Source organism: Delphinus delphis, chromosome 1, assembly GCF_949987515.2.
Source record: "Delphinus delphis chromosome 1, mDelDel1.2, whole genome shotgun sequence".
NCBI classification, from domain to species: Eukaryota; Metazoa; Chordata; class Mammalia; order Artiodactyla; family Delphinidae; genus Delphinus; species Delphinus delphis.
Genome location: NC_082683.1, coordinates 146,462,383 through 146,479,365, shown reverse-complemented (window position 1 = coordinate 146,479,365; position 16,983 = coordinate 146,462,383). Strand labels below are relative to the sequence as shown.

The following is a 16,983-nucleotide window of genomic DNA, read 5'->3' as shown; positions in this document are numbered from 1 at the left end:
GGAGACCTGGCTCCCGGGCTCGGGCACCCGGGCACCCCCTCGTCTCCCTCCTGCTCAGCAGCCGCATTCCAGCCCCAGAACCCGACCTAAAGATTTTGGCCTTTCAGAGCTGCAGCTGAGGAAATGTATTTCCCAGGGCAGACAGGTGTACTGCTGGGACTCGTAGAAAAGTAGTACCTCTCTATTTAGAAGGGTTGAAGGATTTTATTCCACCCACCCAGCCCCTTCCACCACCACCACTACCACGAGCTGGACAAGCTGTTGAGGTCTTGTTAGGAACAGTGTCAGGTCAAGGGCTTGATTACACCTGGGCAGGACAGCTAAGACTGGCAGTGTCAAAGGTGTATCGAAAATACCAGCCCTTTACTTTCTTTCATTTCAGTATTGGAATCAGACCTCTAACTTCTATAATGCTCTTAATAAAATGTTTTCTAATGATGGATGAAGGGGAGGGGTTGGCAAAGAGTGACCAGGATCGCCTGTTGGATGGAAGGCATCACTGAATCTGCAGCTACCCTGTTATGTGTGCTACTTCCATTAGCATCATCATGGCTCCAAGGAAAGAAGAAGCCCAACTCATCTGGAAAAACCAAGTTGTATAGAAATGCCTGGTAACTTTACTGTGAACATTTGCTGGAAAAACTTGACACTTTAGCCCTTGGCCTTCTGGGAATGCTTGAGGTGTCATTCTACTACATTCCCTTGGCTGGCGAAACAGACATGCAGGAGCCTGAGGATAAAAGGTTAGGACCTTTCTAGTTTTTATTTTTTTTAAACACTTGTGTAGACAAAACACACTTTAACACCGTTCTTTTGAATTCACTCACCAATGATGTTAAAAAAAACAAAATTTACTCTATATGTACATCTTTGTGACTCGAGTATTAACAGCACACAAATTTGTGAATTTCAACTTCTGAACTCAGTAGCAGAATTATAATGTAAATCTCATTGTACTGAGAAAAAATGACAGTTTGGATCTGTACATATAATACAAATAAAAAGAATCATGGCTTCGTGCCCCATGCTCCAATATTTCATGAACGTTAAACTTGCCTTCTTAATTTCCTAACAGCCTAGTGTAAGTTCTGGATAGACTAGGAAGATTCAATTGCAAAATCTCCTCCCTGCTCCCAAATAATCCCAACTCATTTATTTTTTTTATTCGGACTTACATAAATCACTCTTGGAACTCACCTCTCCAGTTTAGGATTTTGTGTGTAAAAGTTTCCCATTCAAGAAAAGAAAAACTTACTGAAACTAGATATCATAAAAGGAAAGAAACAGCCAAGATAAAAACTATTATGCCATGTTTCAAGTTCAAATGCATGAGTAGAATTTCATGCGGGGAAACAATACTAACAAATGGAAACGCTGAAATCCTTAACAACCAAAAAGCTACAAGGATAAGTCATTAAAATATAAACAAACTCTTACTAACATAAAATAGCACAGGACCCATATAATGTCCTTTTAAACAAAGGTAATTGCTGCTAGGGGCCTGCAAATGCTTCTCTGTCTTATGCGATATGGATTTGTCAACGTGCTTTGGTTTATATGTAATAAAATTTCCACGTAGGCAAAAAGCTTGGATCTTATTCCCAGAATCTAGCACAAAGTGAGTGTAAATTTCAAGCGAGAAAATACTGTGGCAGTCAATGAGACAGGGGCTACCGACTCTGAGAAAAAGCTATATAATTCATGTGCTCCTGGCAATAGCACTTCCTGATACAGTTATCTCTTAGATAAGTTAAGAAATTGGACCATTTCATAAGAGTCTTCCAGGAAATAAATACTTGGTTTGGATGTCGAGTTTGAGGGGTGATAGAACGGCTTAGTTTGTGAAATCAGTGTGGTCTAAATTTCTTGATTGATGACTCAAAGAACAGAGTAAATGGCATGTCCGACCATTTCTTTTTAGAGAATTAATTGAACCTTTTTTATTCTCTTGAAATAAGGTTTTCTAATAAGTCCTTGCTGCTGCCTCTTTGGAGGGCATTTTAAAAGAAAGGGGGTAGGTAATTTAGCAGCCCAAATCAGCTGGGTCCTGATTCCAGCCACTGACCTGGACACCTCCCCTGTATGTCAGAAGGCCTGACTTACTTCTTCAGTGAGGTTGGGACAGAATTTCAGGTCTCAGAGAGGAGTCTGGGTGATGGAGTCATTGCTGCCAAGAGCTGCTCTGTTAGCCAGAAGGACATTGTTACTTAACGAAGCCCTTCCCCTTGTGCCTTTCCTCCTTTTACCTGGAAGTGGACCCTTGTTATAACATGTAGGTAATAATAGTCTCCCACGAGACAATAGTAGATTCACTCTTTCCCCCAAACATTGCAAGCTGTATAATTTGGAGAAGAAAGCAAGAACTAGACCCTTAGCGTCTATTTGAAAGACGATCAGTCTTCTAGAAAGCAGGCCTGTCATCACTCTTCGTGACAGTTCTTTAAACGGCAAAGTGAGATAGTGGAGGTTTGGGTCTTGTAAAGGAATTGGTGGATAATAAGGCACTGAGGCTGCTCTGCAGTCACCACTGATCTATGGCCCCGAGGTCTTCTGGCTTTAGATCCTCTTCTCCTTTGCACTCACTCTGGACCCCACCTTGAGCCCTACTTAGGACCAGGTGAAGACACTGAGCCCCCAGGGAAAAGCCCCCACCACCCAAGGTGCCGAGGAGCCCAGGGCGCATCCCAAGAGTAGAGAGGCTCCCAGTTTCCCCACAGACCCTGGGGAAGGGCGTGAACTGGACAGAAGCGCAGTGGTGTTTTGCCTCTTGGAAAGTTTCTGCCTTGCCTCTGGGCTTTGCGGTGTAGAGTTGTCCGCTGCCTCTGGCCCTGAAGCCCTGGCTCCTGTTTAATATTCCGCCTGCTCCGTTGATGTTGTGCTTGGCTCCTGTGGGACTGCAACTCATGGCTGGAAACTGGAGCCAATTTTCTGTCTTCATCTCTCAGTGTTTTGACTGGAGGCAGATCCAGTTCAGGCCAATCAGGGCTGGTGGAAACAACTACCAAGTGTGTCTCTGTCTGCTTCGCTTTGGGAGAAGAAAGTGGAGAGAGCCCCAGAATGTTGTAGAGTAACTGGCCCTGCAGAAACAGAGGAAGAGGGGGCAGCGGGCAGCGGAACAGACTGAAGCTGAGAGCATCAGTAGGGATTCCGGGGAAGATTTCTGTCTCCTCCTTCCTTTTCTTTTGATTGATTAGCGGATTTCATCAAAGGAGACTCTCAGGGGATTGACTAGAAAATTGATTTTGCCTTATTAATAGAAAGACAGCAGCAAGGGTTTTGGCCTTGCCTCTTAGCGGTACATTTTCTGCGGGAAGGTCAGGAGGAAAATGTGTTTAGGAGGCAAAGCAGCTGTCTGGAAGAGGGCTGAGGGGAATCTGAGAACAATAAGAAATGGGGTTTTTAAAGATCCGCCCATGAAATGCAGATTGCTGAGCACAGAGGCTGAGCTAATAGCAGCAAGAGAGTTTGCTGAGGTTTTCTTTGAAAAAATAATAAAATGTTTCAGGGCAAAGGGGAGGACTGAGACGTAAAAGTTTCCCAAAGCAAACGAAGAAGGAGCCAAGGCCATCCCCTGGCTTGCTCTTGATTAGGGCTGTTTTCTTTTTTTTTCAGATCTGAGGCTGTCAGAGATGACTCTGGTTCTGTCCATGAATAGATTCTGCGAGCCCATTGTCTCGGAAGGAGCTGCTGAAATTGCCGGGTACCAGACACTATGGGAGGCTGACAGCTACGGAGGCCCAAGCCCCCCAGGGCCAGCACAGGCTCCTCTGCAGGGAGACCGGGGAGCTGGTCCCCCGCTGGCAGGTACTGCCCTTGACCTTCCCCTGCTGCCCTCTGCGGCCAGACCGATGGGCAACGGTGGTGTCTGGGGCGCCCTTCTGAGCTGAGAGAGCTCGTGCTCCAGGGACGTCCCAGGCTGCCTGTGTACCACTCATAAGTGAGCCCAAGCCTCCAGGGAAAGGACCAGGAGTGATGTTAATTGCATTCAAACCTGAGTTTCCATGTGCTGCTGCTTCGGGTAAAAGTCAGGCATCTGTATTTTTAAGAGAACCAAACCAGATCTTGAAACTTCAGTCTGAGTTTCAGTTTTCTACCTTCTGGAACTGTATGGTTCTCTCAGAGCTACACAAGCCCTGGTGGGCTTGACAATGAAATCTTTATCCCATGAGACATAAAGGAATCTGCACTTTGGGCCAGGAGCTATGTGGCTCTTCTTTTTTATTAAGCGTGCAATTGGCTTTGGTATTATAGGAAAAAAAAAATTTATAGGAAGAAAAAAATATGCTCTCCCTGATTCTTTATTCTTATACTTTAAGGTGAGTTCCTTTGGATTTTTGTGTAGTACTAGTGATTGGAAAAAAACCAAAAACCTAAAATGTAAAATGAGTACTTGTTGAAGTCAGATTTGCTAAAAAGGATTAAAAACTTGCTCTTTAAAAATTAGACCCTATTTTTATTCATGGTTGATATGTTACATTTTTGAGAGCAAAAAGGACTTTTGTTACCCTGAATTTTAATTTTAAAAATTTAAAATTTTAAAAGAAGGAATATTATGACTCCAGTGTGCAGATAATAATTTGCTTACTTACTGAGAGCCAGTAATATTTAAATGTTATTTGGTTATTAGTGCTTACAGTTAAAGATACATACATTTGAACAGTGGTGTTATATTACCATGGGTTTAATTAAATAATTGGAATAAATACTAACATTATTTCAGAGTTATTACACTACTCCCCTTTATGAATGTTGCTGTTTGCCTGTGCACAGAGTTAAGATTCTGAGTATTTAGTAAGTGCTGAAATATGTCATTTTCGTCTATAATTGTCTAGAAATCCTTGCCTAGCCTGGGTCACAGGATTCCGTATGATAGCAACTATTAAGACTAATGTTTATTTTTAATCACCACATGTACAGACAAATACGTAGCCAAGTTATCTTCTAAAAGGCAAGGCAAGGAAAGTATTTTGTTTGGAGAACCTCTGGCAAACCGCATGTCATTTGTCGTATCTGATTTATTACCACAGGATCACATTACAGGGGAATTTCAAATCCTATAACAACATCCAAGATCACATACTTTAAGAGGAAGTATGTGGAAGAAGAGGATTTTCACCCACCACTCAGCAGCTGTAGCCATAAAGTATGTTTTTTTTAATAGTCATTATTTTTATTAAGAGTTTAAGATACTTAGTAACAGTTGCTTGATCCATTTCCAGAAATTAAATTGTTCCACCCAAGCAATGAAAATGAGCCACTTCTCAGCAGAGCCATATTAACCGTTGTCACTTTTTTGGGTCCTGTGTTATTTTTCACAAGTATTTGAAGAAAGAGCCAGCAAGAGCTCCTCTGCCCAGAAATAACAAAATTATATAATCTGAAGAATGTCTTTTTTACTAATGATTTCATTTTCTCAAGTTGCATTAAGGGTCATGGTGACTAGTGCTTTCACGTGTGCAGAAATGCACCTGTTCTTTCCTGACCTCTTCCCCGTATCTGAGCTCCAGCTACCATGGCCAATGCCACACGTATGTGCCTGCACGGGGGTGGTCACCCAGGGCTTTTCCTGACCTCTCAGCGGGGGACTCACCATCCTTTGAATGTGTGCATGAAAGTAAGAAACGTCCTTCATGGTGCATTCATTACACGTTTCATTTGTTAAAATATATAATTCATTCCCAGGAAAAGACCAAAGCTAACTTTTTTGCACGTATAAGAAGAAAATAACAGGATTGGGAAAGTGCACAGAAGTACGAAACTGGCTATCTAAGCTTTTGAAATACCAGTTCCTTTTCCTTATGGCTACCTTCCTTCAAAAACAATCTGCTGGTTTAATCAAGGAGAGGATAACCCAGACCAGAGTTTTTTGAAACTCAGAGAAGAATTTTAATTTTTTAATCATCTTCCTCACTTGTTACTCCCTCTCCCCCACTCCCACCCTTTAGATGTTGCTTTGACTCTGCTCATAAAATGTCATCAGCATGCACTGGCAGGTGCTGGGCTTTCCCCTGCATTTGTAGTTCCTCCGTTAGGTCAGCTTGGGCTGGTTTAATTCACAGCTCCTCAGGCTGGCTTTTTTTTTTTATGACCTGGAAGAGCTAGCCCCCAGGACACAAGCATTTTAAGTCCTTTTTGGTTTCTGTGTTGTGGCTTATAGCAGTTTTCCAAATTGCCACTGGGTTTGTAGCAATGATCACACAGTGATGGTATCACACAGCTCAGGAGTGAGTCATCTGATTCCCTCTCTGCCTCTTTCCACCTGCCCAACACCAGAAAAAGCCTACTTTGGCCCTTCAACCAACAGTTCCTTTTAGGGTTTGAGCCTCATTCATTATTTTTGTCCCTCTATCAAGCAAAGATAATTGCAAGAATGAAACCCAGAAAAACAGCCAGAGAGAGCCATGAGATCTGACAGCCAGATCTCATGCCCCTTGATGGCTAGGCCAGGGTCTGAAGTATATTTATGATGACCTGCATGTTGGCATACTCTAAAAAGCATTTATTGACATTATATATATGTGTCACATAAAGGCCCAAGTGTCATAAGAGTCCAGCCTGATGAATCTCACAAAGTGTGAAATAGTCGTATAACTAACATCCAGATAAAGAAACAACATAACCAGCAACCCAGAACCTTTCCTGTGTCCCCTTTTAGTCACTACCTCTCTGCGCTCCAAAGAACCCCCCTCCTGACTTCTAACAGCATAGATTAGTTTTGTGCATTTCGGCATCCCCCTCACCGAGCCATTAAAGAGCAGACATCCTGACCTGTCCCTGCCGAGTTCTGCACTGTGGCTGGATTCCCCAGTGCTCGACATCACCAGTGAGTCTGCTGGGAAGGGGAGACATGAGCAGCCCCTGGGACAGCATCTCTAAATCAACCTGGGGAAACAAGATCACAGACTCCCAGACTCACAAACTGCCAAGAGAGAAATGTGCTGTGATGATATTTTAATATAGACCATTTCCTAAGCTTTCTCTTCCTTTTTTGATTTTTAGACCATCTCAATCTTTGAGGAACGAGCCCACATCCTTTATATGTCCTTAGAAAAGCTAAAGTTTATCGATGATCCTGAAGTGTACCTCCGAAGATCTGTCCTCATAAACAATTTGATGAAAAGGATCCATGGAGAGATTATCATGCAGAACAACTGGTGCTTTCCTGCCTGCTCTTTCAATGGCACCTCTGCCCAGGAGTGGTTTATGGCTCAAGACTGTCCTTACCGGAAACGACCTCGGATGGCCAAAGAGGAGTGTGAAAAGTTTCATGCCTGCTGCTTGTACCAAGAATGTGGTGGTCACTACCTAAATTTACCCCTTTCTGTCAATGCTAATGTCGGAAATGCCTCCACCACTGCCTCTTCCTCCTCCTCATCTTCCTCTTCCTCTCCCCCTCTGCCTTTACCGAGCTGTTCCCACCAGGTGGATTTTGATGTAGGCAGTGCACCTATTTACAAGGGCGATGGCCAGATACCTGCCAATGAAATCTTTGTTACTAATGTGAGGTCACTTGGTGTCCAGGAAAAGGCCAAATTAAACGAGAAAGCAAATGATGACACCAACAGGGATGGTGGCCCCCTAAGCCATGAACCTGTGGGAAATGACCTTGCTTTTGAGTGCAAAGGCCAATTTTATGATTATTTTGAGACTGGATATAATGAAAAGAGCAATGTAAGTGAGTCGTGGAAAAAGTCCTTAAGGAAAAAGGAGCCTTCACCAAGTAACAAACTGTGCTGCAGCAAAGGAAGTAAGATATGAGCCGTCTTCTCCCCGAAACTTTGACGCACGCACAGCATGATCAATTAGCTCTCATAAATTGTATTTTGAATGGATTTTAGAGTTTTGTACAACTGATACAATTATGCCATGAACATGCCATGTCATTTTAATGCCTGGAGAGCAGATTGCATAAGACACCTGTATAGTAGGCATCAGCGAGCTACTTATAAATGTGGTGACGTTACCGAGAACACAGTTGACGCTTAAAAGTATATCTTAGTTTTCTTACAGAAAAGATCAGTAGATTAGGATGGGGGACAATGTGCCCTTGTGATATTTCCGTGACCTCCAGGAGCCTGTCACTAGCGAAGAACCTTCCACCTGTTTGCCACTTAATTAGGTAGTTATTGGGTAAGCAAATCAATATAACCAGCAAAGAATGTCTGCTGCTTCTCTGTGATACAGTATTTTTTTTTCTGACTAAAAGACTGAAGACAGGGAGCTAGGTGAAATGGCTTCCTGGTGCTGTTAAGTGTTTGGATTCAACAGTCAGTGTGTGACAGATGAAAACAGGAATAGAAGGTAACGAGGCACACCTGTCTAGGGGCAGCAATCAACAAGATGAGTAGAGGCTAATCCCTGCTTGCCTGTGATGGGTGATGAGGCTTTTAGAGATATATTATACAGGGCGATTTGTGGTGCCTTACTTTATCTTAATTTTTGCCAATGTGAAAATTAAGGATAAATCAGAGTACAGCAGGGATTTAACAAACAGGAAAAAAAAAAAACACAGGGTGGATCAATATTGTTTGGAAACCGTTAATGTCGAACTATTGCGTTCAACTTTTGATTCAACATCTCTATTCTTCCTTTGTTTTTGATGCCCAATTCCTTTCGGATTTGGCATTTTTAGAAAGGGATGGAGGAAACAATAGACAGAGCTGTTAGAAACCAGCACTGGCTGCTCGAGCTTTTCTATGGCAACGGTCTGTTGCTGGGGTTTGGGTTTTCTGGGTTTTGGGTTGTTTTGTTTCGCTTTCTTGTCCAATGAAGTTCATGAACCAGTGGCATGCATCATACTTTAATCTGTTTTGCATCATTTCACTCGTTTAGATTATAAAAGCATGTGGTTTTTTATATATGACTTTTGCTGTTGATTACGAAGCACAATGTTGATAAATGATGTGGTGATCAATAAGGTTTTATCTTAAAGAATGTAAAGATTTTAGTTTGGGGAAGTTATTTTGGAGAAATGGGACTCAGTCGGCAAAAGCTCCTATGTATTTGGTCAACATTTTTCTCAATCATTTCTTTCATTTGTGCATTGGCAAGGATGTTCAGAGTACCCCTCTGACCATCCTTCCTTCCACACCAGCCAACTCTGCCTGCTAAACTGTATTCCCATTTCCAAGGTTACTGGCTGACTTGGGCCTCCTTACACACTACTTCACAGGAACCAAATGCCAAACGGAGGAAATAAGTAAGTCCTCCCAGTTTCTCCAAGATAAAGCTTTTTTATTATTGCTATTAATATTAAATATAGGTCTCATTCATACAGTGTATGAGTAGGATCATCATTTGGACAATGTCCACAAGGACCATTTTTAAAACCTGTTCTTGTGTTATGGCTGAATAGTGATGTTTTGTCCTTTATTTTCAATATTTGATAAACATTTGATGTTGAAAACTTAGATGATAGATGCTTGTATATGATTGTGTTGTTGTAATAAAGTGAAGTTTTCTTGATATATATTTATTAAAATGATCAAAATTCATTTAGATTTTCTTATTTTAATGACTGTTGGCTATATTTCTCTTTTCCATTGCTCTTTCTCCTTTAAAAAACTCAAAATGTCTAGAAACTGTCATGGGCAGTGGCCACACAGGCGTTTTCAAAGTTAGAGTGTACTTTGAGAGGCCCATCTAACAGGTGTTTCAGAATGCTCCTAGTTTGTAGGTTTAGATTTCTGTTGATTAAGAGCACAGTAAATGATGTGGTTTGTGATCGATAAGGTTTTATCTTAAAGGATCTGAAGGTTTTCATTTTTATAAAGTTTCTGAAAAAAATAGCATAACATGAAGCCATAAATACTGAATCCTAGCTGATTCCTTTATGAAATGTCAAATTGTCAAGAAGATGGCCCATGTGTAAACGGTTAAAATAGCTACAGAGGTTATTGCCAGTAGTATTCCATGCAATTCTGTATTGTTGTTGCTCTTAGAGGCTAATATTTCTTTTGATAAAAGGGGCAAGCTAGTTGGAAGCTAGTTAATTTGCCAAAAGTAGCATTCTTATTGTGAGCGTAATACATCATGGAGATTTAAATATGAAAGAAAGGACTTATATTTTTGCTTTTTAATTTTCCACAGAACCCACTAGCGCTTCTTTGCAGGATGACGGGTGCCTTTGAATCCAGCAGCATTAAAATGTGTAATATTTAGTAATCAAGTTTTTGTTTCTAGGACATTTCCAGCATACTTTTTCTTTACTAAAAAATAATCCCTAAACACCCATCCAAGTAACAAAAATGTTTCTGGTGTTGGTGTGAAAGCGTTAGGGCCTCCTCTGTGCCTACCTTGTGATTTCTACTCAAGAGCTGTTAAGTTAGATTTTCCAGAGTGGTCGAGGCTCCCCTTCATAGTTAAGTTAAGTCTATGAATTGGGTTCTATAGTTATAGCCTCAGAGATGGGAAAAGCTAAGACCGCCCTCCACAGCACACTGCTGTCTCTCCAGCTGGAAGTAACACCTTTTCTTATTGCTCTGCTTTCTTTGCTTTAAGGAAAAGCTCATATGGCCGAATCCAGACTTTTAAAAGTTGAATGAGGGGAAACCTTCACTTAAGAAAATGGCCCAGCTCCCCAAATGTGCCTTTAATTGCTACTCCCCTAGGCATCTAGGTGCATGTCTGTAACCAAATCATTAACCTCTGCCTCTGGTCCTTCCTCTCTTAAAGTGTGTGATTTGTAGAGGATAGCCTGGCAAAGGCCCTTTAAAAGGGCAAAGGTATCATTATATGCTTCCACTCTTAAAATCCTATTATTCTAAAGTTCACCTTGAAGGTGTCCTAGGGACAGGATTGTAGGCACAGGGACCCGGGAGGAAAACTTTAACGAAAAACTTAAACCTAGTGGCAGTGGCTATCTGACAACAATCAATAATTAGGGTAAAGCATCTTCGGCCTGATCTTTTAAGACAATGGAAATGTTGAACATTTTACCTGCTACTTTGTTAAATAGATGCTGAAGCGAGTGAATGTAAGGTATTTGCTTTTAGAGCTCATAGATTATAACTCCATCAAAGCATGGCTACCCACCCGTCCAAACGTGAACTTGCACTACAGCTTCCCTTGAGTACTTCTTTTCTGGGTATCAAGAAGAGAGCCAAGAACAACCTGCAGAAGACATGGGTGTTCAGAGGTACCAGCCTCACAATAAATATCAGACAGGGATATGAGGGTTTGTTTGCAATGCAGCTAAGCTTTCATGTCCCTCAAACAACTTATGAGCAGAAAACGTTTTTGAAAATAATTAGCTGTTCAAATCCACTTTTATGACAGTCCCTGAAATTTCTAGTCATTGTATTTGGAGTGAAATCACATTCCTGCCAGTTTTACTAGGCCTTATTCAAAAACAAGGATTCAACATGGCATCAATAATGGTGGTTTAAACTAGATACAGAAATGTCCTGTGAAGAGAAGAATGAAATCAATATTTAAATAATAAAAGAGACAATGTATGTTTTCTAGGATTTCATTTTAAGATTGTTGTGCTTTGATTCTGTGGTTTAAAATAAATGCATTAAGGATCTTTTAAGTCAACGGCACGATGCCTCCAGTGCTTTCTTAGTTATAGTATAGTGAATAAGCAAGGTATATTCTCTTCACTTGGCTAAAACTTCTCCATTTTATGTGATGTAGCTTCATGACCTGGAGTAACTCAGTTACTAGTTGAGAGATTATTTCCAGCCCTGTGTACTTGCCATATTTTAGCTGGGAGAATTCACTTAGGAAAAGCACTTGCAAAGATGTAAGTTATGAACACTTGAATCTCACATCCTGCCATAAAGTGCATCAGCAAGTGAGTTTAATAAAACATGCTGTTTAAAATAGTCTGTAATTTCCTGTTTCTGCATTTCCCTTCAGTATCTGTGACAGGCTGAAGAACGATGACTAAACGAAGGGAATTTACACAAGCTAGTCTGGTGGTGTTTGCAAACCATCACCATGAGCTTCATCTTCTCTGGTAAACAATTCTCTGGTGGGCTGTCTATTGCTGTATTTTTTTCCCTTAGTGTTGGTCCAATTTGTTAATTTTTAAAATGCAAACTACTTATTCACAGCCCGGAAACACCTGCTTTTGACCACAATGAAGCTGATGGAATGTATGGAGATGAATTAGTCGTTTCTCATGAAATTTCCCGTATTTCTCAACCCCAGTCAATGGAACTGTTCCATTCATTTAACATTATGAAATCTTATTAAATGCCATATCTTGGGGGGAGAACACACACAGAAAAGAACTACAGAGACGTAAGTTGTGATCTTGCTTCCTGCTGAGATTCCAAGACAGTGGGTAAATAGCAGAACTTTGGGAAAGGGGGGATGGGTTTCAGCAGGAGTTGCCTCCAATCAGGTCATTCCATGGGAGCAGCTGAGTCCAGGCATCAGGTGTGTGATCCTCCACCACCCCATCTGATTGGTCAGCTCACACATGAACCCAACCCAGATACTTCTAGACACGGTGCTTTTCTGCAGATGTCTTCTGAGGCAACTGCAATGAGCTAAGCTCAGATGTGACGTATCCCTTGTATTCTGTCAATTAAGAAGTGAGCAGATCTCTCTGAAACACATCTGGCACAGTGCTCAGGCATCTATACCATCCTCAAACTCACACAACCCCTGTGTGCATAATAAGGAAAAGATGGAGAATGACAGCCTTCAAGGCAAGGGATTTCAGCACAAGTTTGGGGAGTTGATCTCTGATGGAGTGGAGGGGAAGAAGTCTGGGAAATCCAGCACTCCACATGCACTGAGGAGTGTGTTCACTTTCTTTACAGAGAAGTCTAAAGATTAAAAAGGAAAGAAGGCAATTTTTTGGTCAAACCTCTTTACGAAGACAAGAAAAACCATTTCAGGTACTAAGGGATTTCCTTGATTTTTTTTAGGAAGAGAGAAATGGCTTGTCTGTCCTTTCTGGGAGCTGGGAGGGGTTCTCGTTGTTGTTCTTCAAGTCCTTAGATGCTGTGCTTTTCAATAAACCAACCAGACTGTCTTTGTGACTAAGTATAGGCATTAGTTCATATCTCCTATTCAGTTCAGGCACAATGGTTGCGGGTTTCTCGTGAAACTGGAATACAGCAGAGGGTTAAGAGTGCGGGACTTGGAGTCAAACTGCCTGGATGCAAATTCCAGCTCTGCCAGTGCAGCTGTGCAAACTTGGCCTTGGCCAGCAAGCCACTTCACTTCCTAGCACCTCAGTTTCCTTGTCTGTAAAATGGGGTGGCATGCCGTACCCACCTTGTCAGTTTGTCATGATTAAAGACTTTAATATTGGGGAAGTGGCTTGATCTTGCCTGGGCATACATTATGGGTGTGAAATAGCAGTCAGCCTCCATGACTTCTCCGCTAATGTCCCCGGACCCCCTGAAAGCTGGAGCTGACAGTACCAGATCCTCTTTGGGGAAATTATTCGGCCTCCTGGGTTTTGTACAGCAAGTTTGAAATTAAATAGGGGGATGGTGTCAAACCTGGGGACCCAGGACCCTTAGACAGCTATGAAAGTAGTCATTGGTTTTCCTGAGATATGTTTAATATTTCAAAAGCTTCTTGGAAATCATAAAATTTCCTGAAAGCAGTTGGGTAGGAAATTGTCAGATTTCTTTACCCTTGGCTGGAATTAAATCAGCTCTGGGTTAACACAGCACAAACTGAGAAGAAACTCTGGGAAAATGAAGGCATTTTTCCCAATAAATAAATTTATTTTGAGGATAGTATCTTTCAGAACATTGGCTACCTGAAAGGCGTAAGAGGTGTCCTTTACAAATGAAAAGATTAAAAACCACTGACCTCTGATTCACCCCTAGGATTTGCCAAAGTTCAAGTTTATCCAATTACTATATTGAATGATTCTCTTAGACCTAGTTTTTCCTCAGAAAAAAATACATTATGGAGTAAATAAATACAGACCAAGCATTATTCCTTATGTTCCTATATCTGATAATGGAGGCCAAAACAGAATTTTCTGTATAATTATAACTTCGAGGACATGGCCTCAAAGTAGTTATAAAATCACTTCGATACAGTTTCCACTTACAAGATCTAAGTTTAGAAACAGCTCAACTAGGGAGTGGTTGCCCCTACTTCAAGACCTCATTTCTTTCTATGTTGCCTTTAAACTCAGAGCCCAATTGATGACTTCAAAATAGGATTTCATTTTTAAAATTACATTTCCGTGTCTCTCGATGTTCCAAGAGTACATATTTTTCCATAAGCTGAGGTACATCACCTGTAGTGATGCTTGCTGATTGCTAGGACTGAAATGAAGACAAAACTGAACCATATAGTTTGAGAATGAGAAATTGGTGCCAGAGTGAGAGAAAATTCAGTGATGTGCCGTGATGGTTCCAGAACTTCTCTGGGACAGGTTCTCCTCCTACCCAACCGAGCTCTAGGATCGCATAAGTGACACCAGTAGTTGCCATTTGAGCTAGCAGAACAGCTGAGATGGGCATGGGGGGGGAGGACACGTCAACCTGCCCAGGGAGATCCAGGCTGGCCATCTCCAGCCTCTTGTTCTCCCCTTACTTGGAAACTCAGCAGCTGGAGGAGATTTTTTTTTTAATTAATTTATTTATTTGGCTGTGTTGGGTCTTCCTTGCTGCGCGCGTAATTTCTCTAGCTGCGGAGAGCGGGGGCTACTCCTCGTTGCGGTGTGCTGTCTTCTCATTGTGGTGGCTTCTCTTTGTTGTGGAGCACCAGCTCTAGGCGCGTGGGCTTCCGCAGGTGCGGCATGCAGGCTCAGTAGTTGTGGTTCGTGGGCTCTAGAGCACAGGCTCTGTAGTTGTGGCACAGGGCCTTAGTTGCTCCGCGGCATGTGGGATCTTCCCAGACCAGGGCTCCGAACCTGTGGTCCCTGAATTGGCAGGCAGATTCTTAACCACTGCGCCACCAGGAAAGTCCAGGCAGATTGTTAACCACTGCACACCAGGGAAGTCCCTTGGAGTAGATTTTTTATTTTCCAGCGGGTAGTATTCCAACCAGTAAGCATGCTCAGTTGGAATTCTTAACCAGTCTAGCCTTAACCTAGCTGGTTTTAGCCAAGATGACTAAATGTGCAAGGGACATGAGGCATTGGCAGGTGTGTGTGTGGGGGGGATCTCTCTGGAAAAGGTATTAGTCTGCACAGAAAGGACCCATAAAGAAATCCTGGGGCCATCTGTCTATCTGTGTGTTGCAATGGATGAATGAATAGATAAATGTTAGGAAGAACCCTGGGGTGGAGTTTGCAAGAATTGATTGATTTCCAATCCTTATGCTCATTATAGAGCAGACACGGTTTCACTCATTCTACAATTTTCTAACTTTTTACCTATAGTCTATTGCACTGGTTTCTGATCAAATGACTTCTGTTTCTTAACCATAGAAATATAACCAAGTATGTTGAGAGCTCTAGATTAGGAGTTAGGAGGCAGGTTCTTGCCGGGCTGTACCACTCACTAGCTGTCTAACCATCAACAAGCCCTTAATTTCTGAGTCTTAATTTCCCATCTGTTAAATGATGAGGCTCCACTCAAAGGGCCTTGGTCTCCTCTGGCCCTGACATTTGTGATTCTAACAACCGGAAATCTTTCTGAAGATTTTCACTTGAATTTTCTACACGTGTCACTCCTTCCTTTACTTCCCCAGTATGCCTTTATTATTTTTCCCCCAGTGAAACCGAGCTACTGCTTCTGGATGTTTCTTAAAGAATAAATCTCTGAGTTTTCGTCCAGATGATTGTATTCTGCATATGGCTGCTAACCAATTGGCTGAAATACATTCCTCCGGATAGGCCACGCTCCCCCGCGGTGTCTCAGTACAGTTACCCTCCCCCTCCCCGGAGAGGACTCCCCCCCATCCATTAGCCCATTAGCTCCACACATTCGGAGCCAGCCGGGCGCAGCGCCGCTCCTCCTGACACAAGATTGTCCTCCCCTTCAAGCAGCCAGCCTGCCTGTCCTACGCAGGCAGGAGATCCGAGAACCCTCTTCTCTCTCATGTTTATGAGTAACGAAATAGCGGACTTTCCCCCTTCTTTTTGTGAAGACAGTCCTTGAAGCTATGACTGTAACTTTTTTTTTTTTCATATGAGCCAAGATTATGGTGCCGTAAGCCAATTAGTGTCATTTGGTGGTGGTCCAAGTGCTTCCCCTGCACGAGTTTTAAGTTGGGGACCCCCGGAGGCTGCACTCCACATCTGTAGCTGGCCTGTCCTTCCTCTCCCCTTATTTGCTCGAGGTTTATGGGAGGATTAGCTGTGTGGTCTGGGAGGCGGCTGCTTCTCTTTCATCCGCACTGCTCTCGAGCCGCCGAGGAGCCTTTTACTTTTCATCAAGCCCTGGCACCTGGAAGACAGGCAGCCGGGGTGACTGGAATGAATCAGTGGATGCCCTGCAGGCCCCGAGGGGCGAGGCCCTGCTAGCGTGGGGGAGGGGAGGACGGGGGGAAGCTGCGTTCGAGGGGAGCAGCTCACCATCCCGCCAGGCTGGGCCAAGCTGGGATCCAGAGCGCAGGTCGCAGAGCAACCCCACACCCCGCCCCCACTCCCTGGCTGGCGAGGACTGGCGAGGGCTCGGGGCGCTCATTGTGCAGGCAGCTGGCACCAGCTGGGAAGGGGAATTAGCATAACAAAGAGCCGGAGCGAGCGCCGCGCGGCCCGGCTGGGGCTCTGCGGAGAGCCCCGGGCTCGGAGAAGCCGCGCTGTCATCAGCAGCGCACCCCGGGCCGCGGGGCCGGAGATCCTCGGAGCTGCCGGGCGGGACCCCATTGCAGACGACCGCGCCAGCGCGAGGTCGGCCAGCGTCCCGGCCGCCGGGCTCGCCGGGAGAAATTAGTGCGTGTGGGTGTGAGTGCCCGTGACAACGTGAGTGGGCGTGTGTGTGTGTGTGCGCGCGCGCGCCTGTGTCGGGATGCTGTGGGTCCCTCTGACTGTGCGTGAGTGTGTGCATGGACGTGCATGTGACTGTGGCCGTGGGCATGTGAAGAGGCCACCTGCAGACTGGAGGG

At 43.4% G+C, this 16,983-nt stretch overlaps 1 protein-coding gene across 1 annotated transcript; it reads left to right on the top strand.

The window, feature by feature from the left end:
* The first annotated feature begins 420 nt into the window (after positions 1 to 420).
* Positions 421 to 9,481, top strand: SERTAD4 (SERTA domain containing 4). Its single transcript, XM_059995232.1, has 4 exons — positions 421 to 743; positions 3,613 to 3,804; positions 5,028 to 5,143; positions 7,000 to 9,481. The coding sequence occupies exons 2-4, from the start codon at positions 3,630 to 3,632 to the stop codon at positions 7,756 to 7,758; spliced, it is 1,050 nt and encodes a 349-aa protein (XP_059851215.1). The 5' UTR covers positions 421 to 743; positions 3,613 to 3,629; the 3' UTR covers positions 7,759 to 9,481.
* The last annotated feature ends 7,502 nt before the right edge of the window (positions 9,482 to 16,983 follow it).